The sequence below is a fragment of the Oncorhynchus mykiss genome, chromosome 8 (genome assembly GCF_057628025.1).
Source record: "Oncorhynchus mykiss isolate SJ-2025 chromosome 8, ASM5762802v1, whole genome shotgun sequence".
Taxonomy (NCBI): domain Eukaryota; kingdom Metazoa; phylum Chordata; class Actinopteri; order Salmoniformes; family Salmonidae; genus Oncorhynchus; species Oncorhynchus mykiss.
This window is the reverse complement of record NC_143029.1, coordinates 91,106,686-91,123,118: the sequence shown is the minus strand read 5'-3', so window position 1 is coordinate 91,123,118 and position 16,433 is coordinate 91,106,686. Positions and strand designations below refer to the sequence as shown.

The 16,433-nt window shown below is 44.2% G+C and overlaps 1 protein-coding gene across 3 annotated transcripts; it reads left to right on the top strand.

Moving 5' to 3' along the window:
* Positions 1–503: 503 nt before the first annotated feature.
* pak1ip1 (PAK1 interacting protein 1) lies at positions 504–11,895 on the top strand. 3 transcript variants are annotated; one of them, XM_090182950.1, is made up of 10 exons: positions 504–845; positions 1,362–1,524; positions 2,161–2,281; positions 4,027–4,101; positions 4,200–4,252; positions 4,521–4,666; positions 5,584–5,681; positions 5,829–5,925; positions 7,209–7,338; positions 11,139–11,895. In XM_090182950.1, exons 1-10 carry the CDS (start codon positions 768–770, stop codon positions 11,267–11,269), a joined length of 1,092 nt encoding a protein of 363 aa, XP_090039076.1. In that variant the 5' UTR covers positions 504–767; the 3' UTR covers positions 11,270–11,895. The 3 variants fall into 3 exon arrangements, with proteins under 3 accessions (XP_090039076.1, XP_090039075.1, XP_036842588.2); XM_090182949.1 differs by having other exon boundaries at positions 510–845; positions 1,362–1,581; XM_036986693.2 differs by lacking the exons at positions 504–845; positions 1,362–1,524 and adding an exon at positions 1,559–1,638.
* The last annotated feature ends 4,538 nt before the right edge of the window (positions 11,896–16,433 follow it).

Here is a 16,433-nt window from a genome sequence, read left to right as displayed (position 1 = left end):
ATCATTTTCTTCGTGAGTAAAATCCTGCTGTCAATTCCAGTCATGAGATTGCACATGATATCTGAGTCAGAAGTCTGTATAAATTGTAATTACTACGCTACCATGGCCTATTTATTGCCTTACCTCCTCACGCCATTTGCAGTTTGTCAACTGTGTTATTGACTGTACGTTTGTTTATTCCATGTGTAACTCTGTGTCGTTGTCTGTGTCACACTGCTTTGCTTTATCTTGGCCAGGTCGCAGTTGTAAATGAGAACTTGTTCTCAACTAGCCTACCTGGTTAAATAAAGGTGTTCTCAACTAGCCTACTTGGTTAAATAAAGGTGAAATAAATAAATTATTATTACATTCACTTCATTATATTTTATTCTATGTATTGTATTATTTCATTATTATAGGCCTGATTTACTTGTAGGCAAACGAAATTAGGACTGCATGAAACATCACTGAGAAGAGACGCACCCAACGTGATTTGGACTTATATTTTGAAATCCCAGAATGTCGAACTCGGAAGTGAATATTACCCTCACGCATGCGCGTACCGTCAATCTGGGGGACATGTGTTTTCAAGCACGAAATCGTTTTTCTAGCAACTGTTTCTAGCTAGTTAAAATCATATTTCTTTCAGCTCATGTTTTGCACGCAAGTTACAACAGTTACCCTTTACTGGTTTTGATTGTTTCCGGTGACAGAGTCGGAATAATCTCAACAGAAACACGTGAGAAAGGTTATTTGTTAGTTACTGTAGCATTCATCGTTAGGACAGCATGGGGCCCGTAATAGAGCTCATTGCTGGAAGTTACGAGCAGATCGCCTTTGGTTACCGGGTGTCTACAGGTGAAGAGGTATGTTGCTTTAGTTTCTCAGCTTGGATTTTGATACCTGATTGTCCTGTATATATGACAAACTATACTGTTTACCTTTTGCGAACCGATTAACGTTAGTTAACAGAGTCGGGGAGTATGTAACGGATGACACCGAAACGAACTAATCCGTGACGTTACCAGCAAACATGTTGTAATAAGATTACAAATACTTAAAAAAAAGAAGTAAACCAATACTTCTAGGATTCATTTTAAATTAAGAATGTTGGTGTGGCTGTAACGTTACAAGTCCCATGACTCTTCCAGTAACATTGGGAGGGGGGGGGTGTTGATCTTTAGACAGTTTTTCAGTTTAATCCAAACTCACTGTCAACCTAATGGTAATGTTATTCATCACTCTATTGCCCATTTGATAAAGGTGTTAGCTTCCACCGCTAAACTGCTAATATAATGAATGACCTGTATTGCCTCTATTGATCAAACCTCCATTGCCATATGTTTGGAAGCAGGTCTCATTGCTGTATTGTCTATCTGCAGGAGTGGACAGCCACAGCAGACTTCACCCACCATGCCCACACTGCCTCAGTGTCCGCGGTGGCCACCAGCGAGAGGTATATCGCTACAGGAAGCAGAGACGAGACCATCCAGATCTACGACATGAAGAAGAGGGTTGAACATGGAGCTCTGCTGCATCACGACGGTAAGAGATATGACATGAAGAAGAGGGTTGAACATGGCGCTCTGCTGCATCACGACGGTAAGAGATATGACATGAAGAAGAGGGTTGAACATGGAGCTCTGCTGCATCACGACGGTACGAGAGATGACATGAAGAAGAGGGTTGAACATGGAACTCTGCTGCGTCAGGGGTGTATTCATTAGTCGAACACTGTAGCAAAATGTTTAGCAATGGAACCATTTACTCCAGTAGGGAAAAACATTTTTGTAAGAGAAAGAGCATAGAAAATGTTTCTGCATCGTGACGGTGAGTTCAGGAAAACCACTTTTTGGAAATCAGTCTAGTAATGTTCAGGTTTTGAGAGCTGCAGAATCTCACCTGCTACAGCAACAATCGGTTCCCAATCTGACGATCTTGAAGGTACCTCACTAACTGCATCCAACATTAATTTATGACTTCAATGGCTAAGTTTTGACTGTCTATTCTTTCGACATGCAGGTTTGATTAAGTCACTGACACATTATTGTGTGGCCCATGGTCTTTAGGCATGGCAAGCCACTAATATCGATTGAAATATTGTTCCCCTAAGTGTTGCGGCTGCTGTAAGAGGACTTTAGTACCTCTGACCCAGTTTTCATTGTTATGATCTTTGTTCAGGTACCATTTCATGTCTGGAGTTCTATGGCTCCTCCCACCTGCTGAGTGGAGGACAGGACGGGCTGCTGTGTGTTTGGAGCACCAGGAACTGGGAGTGTCTTAAGTCCATCAGAGCACACAAGTAAGTTGTCACTCTCACAGAAATGATTAGGTTTTTCCAGAAATCCCGGTTGGAAGATTCCGCATGTCTGCTTATTCCCTTCTGAGTCCTGGAATCTTCGAAACCGGGATTTCTGGGAAGTCAGCAGAATTTTGCAACCCCCACCGACAGACATGATTCTCAATATAGTGTCAAACTAAGCATGTTTCCATCCACAGTTTTTTATGTTTTTATTAATGTGCGTAAAGTCATGACATATATAAAATAATCACGTCAAATGCCATTTTATTTGTCACATGGGCCGAATACAACAGACAAGCCCTGAACCAACAGTGCAGTTGGTTATTTACTAAATAAACAAAAGTAATAAAATAACAACGAGGCTATATATACAGGGGGTACAGAGTCAGTGTGCGGGGGTACAGGTGAGTTGAGGTGATTTGTACATATAGGTAGGGGTGAAGTGACTATGCATAGATTAACAGCGAGCAGCAGCAGTGTAAAAATAAAGGGGGGAATTGTCAATGTAAATAGTCCGGGTGGACATTTCATTAAGTGTTCAGCAGTCTTATGTCTTGGTGGTAGAAGCTGTTAAGAAGCCTTTTGGACCTAGACTTGATGCTCCGGTACCATTTGCCTTAGCGGAAGCAGAGAGAACAGTCTCTGACTTGGGGGACTGGAGTCTGACACCGCCGAGTATATAGGTTCTGGATGGCAGGAAGCTTGGCCCCAGTGATGTACTGGGCCGTATGCACTACCCCCTGTAACGCCTTACGGTCAGATGCTGAGCAGTTGCCATACCAGGCGGTGATGCAACCGGTCAGGATGCCGTGGTCTGTGGATGCGTGGTCTGTGGATGCGTGGTCTGTGGATGCGAGGCCGTGGTCTGTGGATGCGAGGCCGTGGTCTGTGGATGCGAGGCCGTGGTCTGTGGATGCGAGGCTGGTTGAACGTTCTGCCAAATTCTCTAAAACAACGTTGGATGCAGCTTATGGTCGAGAAATTACTATTCAATTCTCTGGCAACAGCTCTGATGGACATTCCTGCATTCAGCATGCCAATTGCACGCTCCAACAAAACTTAGGACATCTGTGGCATTGTGTTGTGTGACAAAACTGCACATTTTAGTTGCCTTTTATTGTCCCTAGAAGAAGGTGTGTAATTAATGATCATGCTGTTTAATCAGATTCTTGATATGCCACACCTGTCAGGTGGGTGGATTATCTTGACAAAGGGTGAAATGCTCACCAACAGGGATGTAAACACATTTGTGCCCAACATTTCAGAGAAATAACACATTTGTGACCAACATTTCAGAGAAATAACACATTTGTGCCCAACATTTCAGAGAAATCACACATTTGTGCCCAACGTTTCAGAGAAATCACACATTTGTGCCCAACGTTTCAGAGAAATAACACATTTGTGCCCAACGTTTCAGAGAAATAACACATTTGTGCCCAACATTTCAGAGAAATCACACATTTGTGCCCAACGTTTCAGAGAAATAACACATTTGTGCCGTATGGAACATTTCTGGGATGTTTTATTTCAGCTCATAAAACACTTAACATGTTGCGTTTCTATTCTGGTTCAGTGTATTTATAATACAGATACTATTGGATGGAAACCTAATGACCTACGGGATTAACACGTCAATCCATTAAGGTCGCCAACTCTAAGGGGTCATGGGAAGCTAAGGGAATAATGTGCAGGTCTTTGTTCCATCCCAGCACTAACGTACGTGTTTTATTTCTTCTCCTCAGAGGTCAAGTTACGTCACTGTCCGTCCATCCCTCAGGGAAACTGGCCCTGACTGTCGGCACAGACAAGACACTCCGGTTTGCTTTCTGTTTTTGAGTACATTTTCGGTTCTTGTTGTAGGTGTTCGAAACATTCTCGAGGAACTAAAGTTGACTGATGGTTTTTGTGGTTGCAGAACGTGGAATCTAATCGACGGAAGATCGGCTTTCATCAAAAACATTAAACAGAGTAAGTTATCACTCAATCTGACCATGTACCCATTACACATTTAATGTTTTTAATTTGACCTTTTATTTTACTAGGCAAGTCAGTTAAGAAGGGGCAGAACGACAGATTTGTACCTTGTCAGCTCGGGGATTTGAACTCGCAACCTTCCGGTTACTAGTCCAACGCTCTAACCACTAGGCTACCCTGCCGCCCCAAGCTTCAGTATTTGACACATTTTGTATATGTAAAATAGTCACGGCCATTTTGTCTCTAACTCCCTCTCCTCTAGATGCGGTGATAGTGAAGTGGTCTCCCGAGGGGGATAAGTATGTGGTCGTGATCGGCGACAAGGTGGACGTTTATGACCTGGAAACAGCGACTCTGACATCAACCATCATCAACCCCAAGAGGATCTCATCCATCAAGTTCCTCACTGTGAGTTCTGGGCTTTACTCAGAAGGCTAGGGTTCTGGGCTCTTATCGAGAAGGCTAGGGGTTCTGGGCTCTTATCGAAAAGTCTAGGGGTTCTGGGCTCTTATCCAGAAGGCTAGGGGTTCTGGGCTCTTATCCAGAAGGCTAGGGGTTCTGGGCTCTTATGCAGAAGGCTAGGGGTTCTGGGCTCTTATCCAGAAGGCTAGGGGTTCTGGGCTCTTATCCAGAAGGCTAGGGGTTCTGGGCTCTTATCCAGAAGGCTAGGGGTTCTGGGCTCTTATCCAGAAGGCTAGGGGTTATGGGCTCTTATCCAGAAGGCTAGGGGTTCTGGGCTCTTATCCAGAAGGCTAGGGGTTCTGGGCTCTTATCCAGAAGGCTAGGGGTTCTGGGCTCTTATCCAGAAGGCTAGGGGTTCTGGGCTCTTATCCAGAAGGCTAGGGGTTCTGGGCTCTTATCCAGAAGGCTAGGGGTTCTGGGCTCTTATCCAGAAGGCTAGGGGTTCTGGGCTCTTATCCAGAAGGCTAGGGGTTCTGGGCTCTTATCCAGAAGGCTAGGGGTTCTGGGCTCTTATCCAGAAGGCTAGGGGTTCTGGGCTCTTATCCAGAAGGCTAGGGGTTCTGGGCTTTTGTTAAGGATAATGTAAGATCACTAAAGTTTTATATTTAGTTCAGAGTGATCAACACAATGGTGAGCAATATTTAGAGTAATGCTTAATACACATGGTATATTTGTGTCAGTCAAGATGCAGGTTAATGGTGGTCACTAGACTTGATACACACGTAGAACACACACACACACGCAGAACAGTAAAGAAACAGGATGGATGAATGTGAGAAGGGAAGCGACCTTTGTCCACTTAGAAGTAGCCGTTAGTTTTGTTGTCCCTTTTTGTATGGAGTAATTGGTTTGTTTGTCATCAGAATTCCATCCTGGCCATAGCTGGGGACGACGAGACAGTCAGGCTGTGTGACATCAACACTCAGAAGGTGCTCTGTGAGTTCGAGGCTCATGAAACCAGGTACGTAGAATTAATATCTATGGTTTCGCTGTTTCCTTCCTGTAATCATTATGTACATTTTAATTGTATGATTTAATAGAATCCTTGGATGTTTTCTTGGTAATTTTGTGAAAAAGTTGTGCTGAATATTGTCTTCACCTCTGTCAGGGTGAAATCGGTGGACAGTTTCACCGTGGATGACTTCTGTGTTCTGGTGACGGCGTCAAACGATGGCTTCATCAAAATGTGGAAACTTAACCTTGAGGTGTGTACCACCTGTCTACCTGTCCTTGAGGTGTGTATCACCTGTCTACCTGTCCTTGAGGTGTGTACCACCTGTCTACCTGTCCTTGAGGTGTGTACCACCTGTCTACCTGTCCTCTGCTTTCGTTCACTGTGACCCTCAACGGCCTGTAGGTGGAATTTGTATTTTATTTAGGCAGGGGGTGTCCCATTGAGACCAAGTGGTCTTCCATGAGAGCCCTGCATGACAAGACCAAGCATTTATACACTGTCTCTGGTAGGACCAAGCATTTACACACTGTCTCTGGTAGGACCAAGCATTTACACACTGTCTCTGGTAGGACTAGACCAAGCATTTACACACTGTCTCTGGTAGGACCAAGCATTTACACACTGTCTCTGGTAGGACTAGACCAAGCATTTACACACTGTCTCTGGTAGGACTAGACCAAGCATTTACACACTGTCTCTGGTAGGACCAAGCATTTACACACTGTCTCTGGTAGGACTAGACCAAGCATTTACACACTGTCTCTGGTAGGACCAAGCATTTACACACTGTCTCTGGTAGGACTAGACCAAGCATTTACACACTGTCTCTGGTAGTACCAAGCATTTACACACCGTCTCTGTAGGACTAGACCAAGCATTTACACACTGTCTCTGGTAGGACTAGACCAAGCATTTACACACTGTCTCTGGTAGGACCAAGCATTTACACACTGTCTCTGGTAGGACTAGACCAAGCATTTACACACTGTCTCTGGTAGGACTAGACCAAGCATTTACACACTGTCTCTGGTAGGACCAAGCATTTACACACTGTCTCTGGTAGGACTAGACCAAGCATTTACACACTGTCTCTGGTAGGACCAAGCATTTACACACTGTCTCTGGTAGGACTAGACCAAGCATTTACACACTGTCTCTGGTAGGACTAGACCAAGCATTTACACACTGTCTCTGGTAGGACTAGACCAAGCATTTACACACTCTCTGGTAGGACCAGACCAAGCATTTACACACTGTCTCTGGTAGGACCAAGCATTTACACACTGTCTCTGGTAGGACCAAGCATTTACACACTGTCTCTGGTAGGACTAGAGGGTTCCCAGGGTTGATGAACAGTAATGTTGCTCTAAAGAGGATGACATTGTATCATTCATCAGTGATGTCATCTATATTCACGGTTGTCTGTGTTGCTACTCGTCTTTTTAAGTAACCATGACGATTCCAAGAGTTGACACGATGGCACTAAACGCTGTGTTCTCTTCTCTGATCCGGTGGTCGTCTGTTGTGTTCCAGTCCTTGGAGCCTCCGGTCCTCCTGGGGAAGGTGAATACTACAGCTCGGTTGACCTGTCTGGCCGTGTGGAAGCCCACCACTCTACAGGAGCCTCCCCCAGAGGTCAAAACAGAACCTACCACGTCTCACGGTACTGGACTGTCTAATTCTTAATCAATAATAATAATATGCCATTTTAGCATTTTTTCCCAAAGTGACTGTCATGCACACGCATCCTGGTCCCGGTGCCAAAATGGCGCACATGGTAGTTTTTGCACCAGTACTAAACACCTGATTCTATTAATCAGTTATGTAGTAGAAAAATAAACAACATTTTGGGTCACCAGGGTGAATGAAGAACCACAAATTACCCCAGTCCTGGTTTGGCTTTTCATCATTATTAGTGTTAGTGTTATACATTTATTTATATATTTATTTTTTAATTTTATTATAAGAAAGTTAAGAACAAATTCTTATTTTTTTATTTTATTTTAATTTTATTTTTTTGTTGAATTTTACCCCTTTTTCATGGTATCCAATTGTTGTAGTAGCTACTATCTTGTCTCGTACGGGCTCGGGAGAGACGAAGGTTGAAAGTCATGCGTCCTCCGATACACAACCCAACCAAGCCGCACTGCTTCTTAACACAGCGCGCATCCAACCCGGAAGCCAGCCGCACCAATGTGTCGGAGGCTACACCGTGCACCTGGCAACCTTGGCTAGCGCGCACTGCGCCCGGCCCGCCACAGGAGTCGCTGGTGCGCGATGAGACAAGGACACCCCTACCGACCAATCCCTCCCTAACCCGGACGACGCTAGGCCAATTGTGCGTCGCCCCACGGACCTCCCAGTCGCGGCCGGTTACGACAGAGCCCAGCGCGAGCCCAGCGCGAACCCAGGGACTCTGATGGCACAGCTGGCGCTGCAGTACAGCGCCCTTAACCACTGCGCCACCCGGGAGGCCCAAATTCTTATTTTCAATGGCGGCCTAGGAACAGTGGGTTAACTGGTCTAGGAACAGTGGGTTAACTGGTCTAGGAACAGTGGGTTAACTGGTCTAGGAACAGTGGGTTAACTGGTCTAGGAACAGTGGGTTAACTGGTCTAGGAACAGTGGGTTAACTGGTCTAGGAACAGTGGGTTAACTGGTCTAGGAACAGTGGGTTAACTGGTCTAGGAACAGTGGGTTAACTGGTCTAGGAACAGTGGGTTAACTGGTCTAGGAACAGTGGGTTAACTGGTCTAGGGACAGTGGGTTAACTGGTCTAGGAACAGTGGGTTAACCTGGCCTAGGAACAGTGGGTTAACTGGTCTAGGAACAGTGGGTTAACTGGTCTAGGAACAGTGGGTTAACTGGTCTAGGAACAGTGGGTTAACTGCCTTGTTCAGGGGCAGAACGAGTCCTGGAACATGTTCCAGCTGGAGAAGAAGATAACCTCAGGCCGTCAACTTCCAAACAGTGTAAACCATTCGATAATGAGACGGGTGAAATCCAAAGTTGTGCCAAATATTTATTGGCTATGTCATAGCTCCTTTTAGAAGATAAATATTGATACGTTTACGAGCTGTGACACTTTTAAGGGGGGGGGGGAACTAAAAGCAAACGCTAAGTTATACTAGGGGGTTCCCCTCATGGCTCCGGTGCCTTCAGAAAAGCATTCAGACCTCTTGATTTATTCCACATTTTGTTGTTACAAAATTCAAAATGGATTAAATATCTATATTTTCTGCACACGATACCCCATAGTGACAAAGTGAAAACATGTTTTTAGAAAATGTATTGAAAGAATTAAATACAAAAATATGTCATTTACATAAGAATTCACACCTGAGTCAATCTGGGTGGAGGAGCCCTGCTAGTCTAATATGGCTTGGTTCTACTGGGTGGAGGAGCCCTGCTAGTCTAATATGGCTTGGTTCTACTGGGTGGAGGTGCCCTGCTAGTCTAATATGGCTTGGTTCTACTGGGTGGAGGAGCCCTGCTAGTCTAATATGGCTTGGTCCTACTGGGTGGAGGTGCCCTGCTAGTCTAATATGGCTTGGTTCTACTGGGTGGAGGAGCCCTGCTAGTCTAATATGGCTTGGTTCTACTGGGTGGAGGTGCCCTGCTAGTCTAATATGGCTTGGTTCTACTGGGTGGAGGAGCCCTGCTAGTCTAATATGGCTTGGTCCTACTGGGTGGAGGTGCCCTGCTAGTCTAATATGGCTTGGTTCTACTGGGTGGAGGAGCCCTGCTAGTCTAATATGGCTTGGTCCTACTGGGTGGAGGTGCCCTGCTAGTCTAATATGGCTTGGTTCTACTGGGTGGCGGTGCCCTGCTAGTCTAATATGGCTTGGTTCTACTGGGTGGAGGTGCCCTGCTAGTCTAATATGGCTTGGTTCTACTGGGTGGAGGTGCCCTGCTAGTCTAATATGGCTTGGTTCTACTGGGTGGAGGAGCCCTGCTAGTCTAATATGGCTTGGTCCTACTGGGTGGAGGAGCCCTGCTAGTCTAATATGGCTTGGTTCTACTGGGTGGAGGAGCCCTGCTAGTCTAATATGGCTTGGTTCTACTGGGTGGAGGAGCCCTGCTAGTCTAATATGGCTTGGTTCTACTGGGTGGAGGAGCCCTGCTAGTCTAATATGGCTTGGTTCTACTTGGTGGAGGAGCCCTGCTAGTCTAATATGGCTTGGTTCTACTGGGTGGAGGAGCCCTGCTAGTCTAATATGGCTTGGTTCTACTGGGTGGAGGTGCCCTGCTAGTCTAATATGGCTTGGTTCTACTGGGTGGCGGTGCCCTGCTAGTCTAATATGGCTTGGTTCTACTGGGTGGAGGTGCCCTGCTAGTCTAATATGGCTTGGTTCTTCTGGGTGGAGGTGCCCTGCTAGTCTAATATGGCTTGGTTCTACTGGGTGGAGGAGCCCTGCTAGTCTAATATGGCTTGGTCCTACTGGGTGGAGGAGCCCTGCTAGTCTAATATGGCTTGGTTCTACTGGGTGGAGGAGCCCTGCTAGTCTAATATGGCTTGGTTCTACTGGGTAGAGGTGCCCTGCTAGTCTAATATGGCTTGGTCCTACTGGGTGGAGGAGCCCTGCTAGTCTAATATGGCTTGGTTCTACTGGGTGGAGGAGCCCTGCTAGTCTAATATGGCTTGGTCCTACTGGGTGGAGGAGCCCTGCTAGTCTAATATGGCTTGGTTCTACTGGGTGGAGGTGCCCTGCTAGTCTAATATGGCTTTGTTCTACTGGGTGGAGGAGCCCTGCTAGTCTAATATGGCTTGGTTCTACTGGGTGGAGGAGCCCTGCTAGTCTAATATGGCTTGGTCCTACTGGGTGGAGGAGCCCTGCTAGTCTAATATGGCTTGGTTCTACTGGGTGGAGGTGCCCTGCTAGTCTAATATGGCTTGGTTCTACTGGGTGGAGGTGCCCTGCTAGTCTAATATGGCTTGGTTCTACTGGGTGGAGGTGCCCTGCTAGTCTAATATGGCTTGGTTCTACTGGGTGGAGGAGCCCTGCTAGTCTAATATGGCTTGGTTCTACTGGGTGGAGGAGCCCTGCTAGTCTAATATGTCTTGGTTCTACTGGGTGGAGGTGCCCTGCTAGTCTAATATGGCTTGGTTCTACTGGGTGGAGGTGCCCTGCTAGTCTAATATGGCTTGGTTCTACAACCAATTTTGAATGATAAATTGGTTCTTGTGACATATGTTTGTCTCGTATGGCATTTGTGTGAATGTTGCTGCGTGACTTGCCACAACGAAAGTTATTCTGTTTCTATTATATTATGTTGGACAAGATCTAATATGTGGAATTGCTGGATGTAAACGTCTTGAATACTAGAGAAACCCTTAACATTAAGGTCTCTTTTTATAGAAAGTTATGTACAAAAATATTTCGGGTGGTTTTAAAATGCTATATTGCCAGAAAAACATACGCATGAGAATATCATGTGGTTGTTTTCCTTCATCCCCAACAGATGTCAAGGATGTACTGGAGCTTGAGAAGAAGAGGAAGAGGGTCAGGATCTCGACTGTAGAAGTGGTCCAAGAGGAAGATGCTTCACCCAAGAAGAAAAAAGATGGTGGGAAAAAAAAGCTGAAAACTTAATAAAAAAATAAATATTTTTTAAAATTGTAGTTTCAACCTGGTGTCAGGTCATTTCGTATTATTCTGTACGTAAATCCGAGCTGCACCTTTTAGTATGATATGTTACTATGTAAGTAAGTGATGTATTAATTTGTGGATGTCCATCACCCATTTTGTATATGTTATGAATTTGCTAAATAAATTATATGTTACATTCTAGCTAGATGGCTAACATTAGCTAGTCTAGGGGTTAGGGTTATGTTTAGGAGTTAGGTTAAAGGTTTAGGGGAAGGGTTAGCTAACATGCTAAGTAGCTAGAAAGTAGTTGCTAAAGTTGTCCAGGATGAGATTCAAGCTCACAACCTTTGGGTTGCTAGATGTTTGCGTTATATGCCCACCCATCTACCTTGATCAACCACCCTACTTTTGTTTTTTGCCTTAAGTAACGATCCGTCTTATGTAACCGTAACATTATAATACTAATTTGAGTGTCCCGGATTTAAATTTACTATGTTACGCCTAGTCTGAGACCAGGCTGGTATTTTTGGTGTGGATATGATGTGGTCTTATAGAGATCTATGTGACAATGACATTTGGCCACTAGGAGGTGACAGACCTACTTTATAAACAGCTTGTATGTCCTTTTACTGTCTGTTGTAGTCAAGTTATTTATGATCCCAATACCAATGGACTCTTATCAATCTAAATGTTCCTATCGAAACATAACAACAATAAGTTATAATCCAAAGTGAAAATAGCTTAGTCTGTAGGTGAGTGGATGGCAGTTGGATTGTCCAAGAACACGAGGAAGAGAGTGCATTGCCTTTTGGGCCTTTTTTAAAAACGTTTTACTGAACAAAAATAAATGCAACATGCAACAATTAAGTTTTTACTGAGTTACAGTTCATATTAGGAAAACGGTCAATTGAAATAAATTAATTTGGTCCTAATCTATGGATTTCACGACTGGGAATACAGATGTACATCTGTCGGTCACATATATATATATATTTTAAGTAGGAGCGTGGATCAGAAAACCAGTCAGTATCTGGTGTGACCATTTGCCTCATGCAGTGTGACACATCTCCTTCACATAGAGATGATCAGGCTGTTGATTGTGGCCTGTGGCACGTTGTCCCACTCTTCAATGGCTGTGTGAAGTCGCTGGGTATTGGCGGGAACTGGAACACGCTGTCGTACACGTCAATCCAGAGCATCCCAAACATGCTTAATGGGTGACATGTCTGTCTGTATGCAGGCCATGGAAGAACTGGGACATGTTCAGCTTCCAGGAATTGTGTACAGATCCTTGCAACATGGGGCTGTGCATTATCATGCTGAAACATGAGGTGATGGATGAATGGCACAGCGATGGGCCTCAGGATCTCTTCAGGATATCTCAGTGCATTCAAATTGCAATCGATTTAAAATGCAATTGTGTTCATTGTCCGTAGCTTATGCTTGCCCATACCATTACTCCACTGCCATCATGGGACTCTGACAACGTTGACATCAGCAAAACCGCTCGCCCACACGATGCCATTGACGTGGTCTGCGGTTGTGAGGCTGGTTGAACATACTGTCAAATTCTCTAAAATGACAGTGGCTTATGGTAGAGAAATTAACATTCTATTCTCTACTAACAGCTCTGTAGTCAGCATGCCAATTGCACACTCCCTCAACTTGAGACATCTGTGGCATTGTGTTGCGTGACACAACTGCACATTTTAGTGGCCTTTTATTGCCCCCTGCACAAGGTGCACCTGTGTAATGATCATGCCATTTAACCGACTTCTTGATATGCCACACCTGTCAGGTGGATGGATTATCTTGGTGAAGGAGGGATGCTCACTAACAGGGATGTAAACACATTTGTGCACAAAACTGGAGAGAAATAAGCTTTTTGTGCGTATGAAACATGGGACCAACACTTTACATGTTGCGTTTTTATGTTTTGATTCAGTATAGAACAGATTTGTTAATCTTTTGTAGGCTTCAAATGTCAAAACTGACAGGTGATGAAAGATGGTGATGTCTGGGTACAAACAGAAACAATGTTACTATAAAACAAGATGACTGGGTACAAACAGAAACACGATGTCTGGGTACAAACAGAAACACGATGTTACTATAAAACAAGATGTCTGGGTACAAACAGAAACACGATGTTACTATAAAACAAGATGTCTGGGTACAAACAGAAACACAATGTTACTATAAAACAAGATGACTGGGTACAAACAGAAACACGATGTCTGGGTACAAACAGAAACAATGTTACTATAAAACAAGATGTCTGGGTACAAACAGAAACAATGTTACTATAAAACAAGATGTCTGGGTACAAACAGAAACACGATGTTACTATAAAACAAGATGTCTGGGTACAAACAGAAACACGATGTTACTATAAAACAAGATGTCTGGGTACAAACAGAAACACGATGTTACTATAAAACAAGATGTCTGGGTACAAACAGAAACACGATGTTACTATAAAACAAGATGTCTGGGTACAAACAGAAACACGATGTTACTATAAAACAAGATGTCTGGGTACAAACAGAAACACGATGTTACTATAAAACAAGATGTCTGGGTACAAACAGAAACACGATGTTACTATAAAACAAGATGACTGGGTACAAACAGAAACACGATGTCTGGGTACAAACATAAACACGATGTTACTATAAAACAAGATGTCTGGGTACAAACAGAAACACGATGTTACTATAAAACAAGATGTCTGGGTACAAACAGAAACACGATGTTACTATAAAACAAGATGTCTGGGTACAAACAGAAACACGATGTTACTATAAAACAAGATGTCTGGGTACAAACAGAAACACGATGTTACTATAAAACAAGATGTCTGGGTACAAACAGAAACACGATGTTACTATAAAACAAGATGACTGGGTACAAACAGAAACACGATGTTACTATAAAACAAGATGTCTGGGTACAAACAGAAACACGATGTTACTATAAAACAAGATGACTGGGTACAAACAGAAACACAATGTTACTATAAAACAAGATGTCTGGGTACAAACAGAAACAATGTTACTATAAAACAAGATGTCTGGGTACAAACAGAAACAATGTTACTATAAAACAAGATGTCTGGGTACAAACAGAAACAATTCACAAATCAGGGAAGTGCACTTGTATGCACAACAATCAAACGATCTAAATGTAGATGATAAATACCTTGGCCACCACACTCATGCAAAACAGTCAATCATGTAATTCTCCAGTAGTCCATGCTGGTTTGGGTTGAAATATAATATTATTCTCCGTTGGGGATTTATGACGGTGTGCGTACTAGTATCAGGTAAATTACTGCCACCTACCTACCGAGGTGGAGTCTGAGACTATGGAGGTTCTAGATTCTGATCTCAGCCTCCAGTATTTATGCTGCAGTAGTTTATGTGTCGGGGGGCTAGGGTCAGTTTGTTATATCTGGAGTACTTCTCCTGTCCTATTCGAATCTAAGTGTGCGTTCTCTAATTCTCTCCTCTCTTTCTCTCTCTCGGAGGACCTGATCCCTAGGACCATGCCCCAGGACTACCTGACATGATGACTCCTTGCTGTCCCCAGTCCACCTGGCTGTGCTGCTGCTCCAGTTTCAACTGTTCTGCCTTATTATTATTCGACCATGCTGATCATTTATGAACATTTGAACATCTTGGCCATGTTCTGTTATAATCTCCACCCGGCACAGCCAGAAGAGGACTGGCCATCCCACATATGCTCTCTCTAATTCTCTCTTTCTTTCTCTCTCTCGGAGGACCTGAGCCCTAGGACCATGCCCCAGGAATACCTGACATGATGACTCCTTGCTGTCCCCAGTCCACCTGACTGTGCTGCTGCTCCAGTTTCAACTATTCTGCCTTATTATTATTCGACCATGCTGGTCATTTATGAACATTTGAACATCTTGACCATGTTTTGTTATAATCTCCACCCGGCACAGCCAGAAGAGGACTGGCCACCCCACATAGCCTGGTTCCTCTCTAGGTTTCTTCCTAGGTTTTGGCCTTTCTAGGGAGTTTTTCCTAGCCACCGTGCTTCTTCACCTGCATTGCTTGCTGTTTGGGGTTTTAGGCTGGGTTTCTGTACAGCACTTTGAGATATCAGCTGATGTACGAAGGGCTATATAAAATAAATTTGATTGATTGATTGATTGGAGGTTCTAGATTCTGTACTACCAGGCTAGAGTCTGATGAGACTATGGAAGTTCTAGATTCTGTACTACCAGGAGTCTGATGAGACTATGGAAGTTCTAGATTCTGTACTACCAGGAGTCTGATGAGACTATGGAAGTTCTAGATTCTGTACTACCAGGAGTCTGATGAGACTATGGAAGTTCTAGATTCTGTACTACCAGGAGTCTGATGAGACTATGGAAGTTCTAGATTCTGTACTACCAGGAGTCTGATGAGACTATGGAAGTTCTAGATTCTGTACTACCAGGAGTCTGATGAGACTATGGAAGTTCTAGATTCTGTACTACCAGGAGTCTGATGAGACTATGGAAGTTCTAGATTCTGTACTACCAGGCTAGAGTCTGATGAGACTATGGAAGTGCTAGATTCTGTACTACCAGGCTAGAGTCTGATGAGACTATGGAGGTTCTAGATTCTGTACTACCAGGCTAGAGTCTGATGAGACTATGGAGGTTCTAGATTCTGTACTACCAGGCTAGAGTCTGATGAGACTATGGAGGTTCTAGATTCTGTACTACCAGGCTAGAGTCTGATAAGACTATGGAGGTGTATTAGATTCTGTACTACCAGGCTAGAGTCTGATGAGACTATGGAGGTTCTAGATTCTGTACTACCAGGCTAGAGTCTGATAAGACTATGGAGGTGTATTAGATTCTGTACTACCAGGCTAGAGTCTGAAACGTGTTTCTGGGATAGTGAAGGCTGCTGAGCCGTGTTTCTGGGATAGTGAAGGCTGCTGAGACGTGTTTCTGGGATAGTGAAGGCTGCTGAGACGTGTTTCTGGGATAGTGAAGGCTGCTGAGACGTGTTTCTGGGATAGTGAAGGCTGCTGAGCTGTGTTTCTGGGATAGTGAAGGCTGCTGAAACGTGTTTCTGGGATAGTGAAGGCTGCTGAGCCGTGTTTCTGGGATAGTGAAGGCTGCTGAGACGTGTTTCTGGGATAGTGA

Bases quoted from the DNA above. Each gene is read 5' to 3' on its own strand.
- pak1ip1 (XM_090182949.1), top strand. From the start codon at position 768: ATGGGGCCCGTAATAGAGCTCATTGCTGGAAGTTACGAGCAGATCGCC. The intron at 4,102-4,199 runs GTTTGCTTTCTG...TTGTGGTTGCAG, and splicing joins GGCACAGACAAGACACTCCG to AACGTGGAATCTAATCGACG. The intron at 7,339-11,138 runs GTACTGGACTGT...CATCCCCAACAG, and splicing joins AGAACCTACCACGTCTCACG to ATGTCAAGGATGTACTGGAG.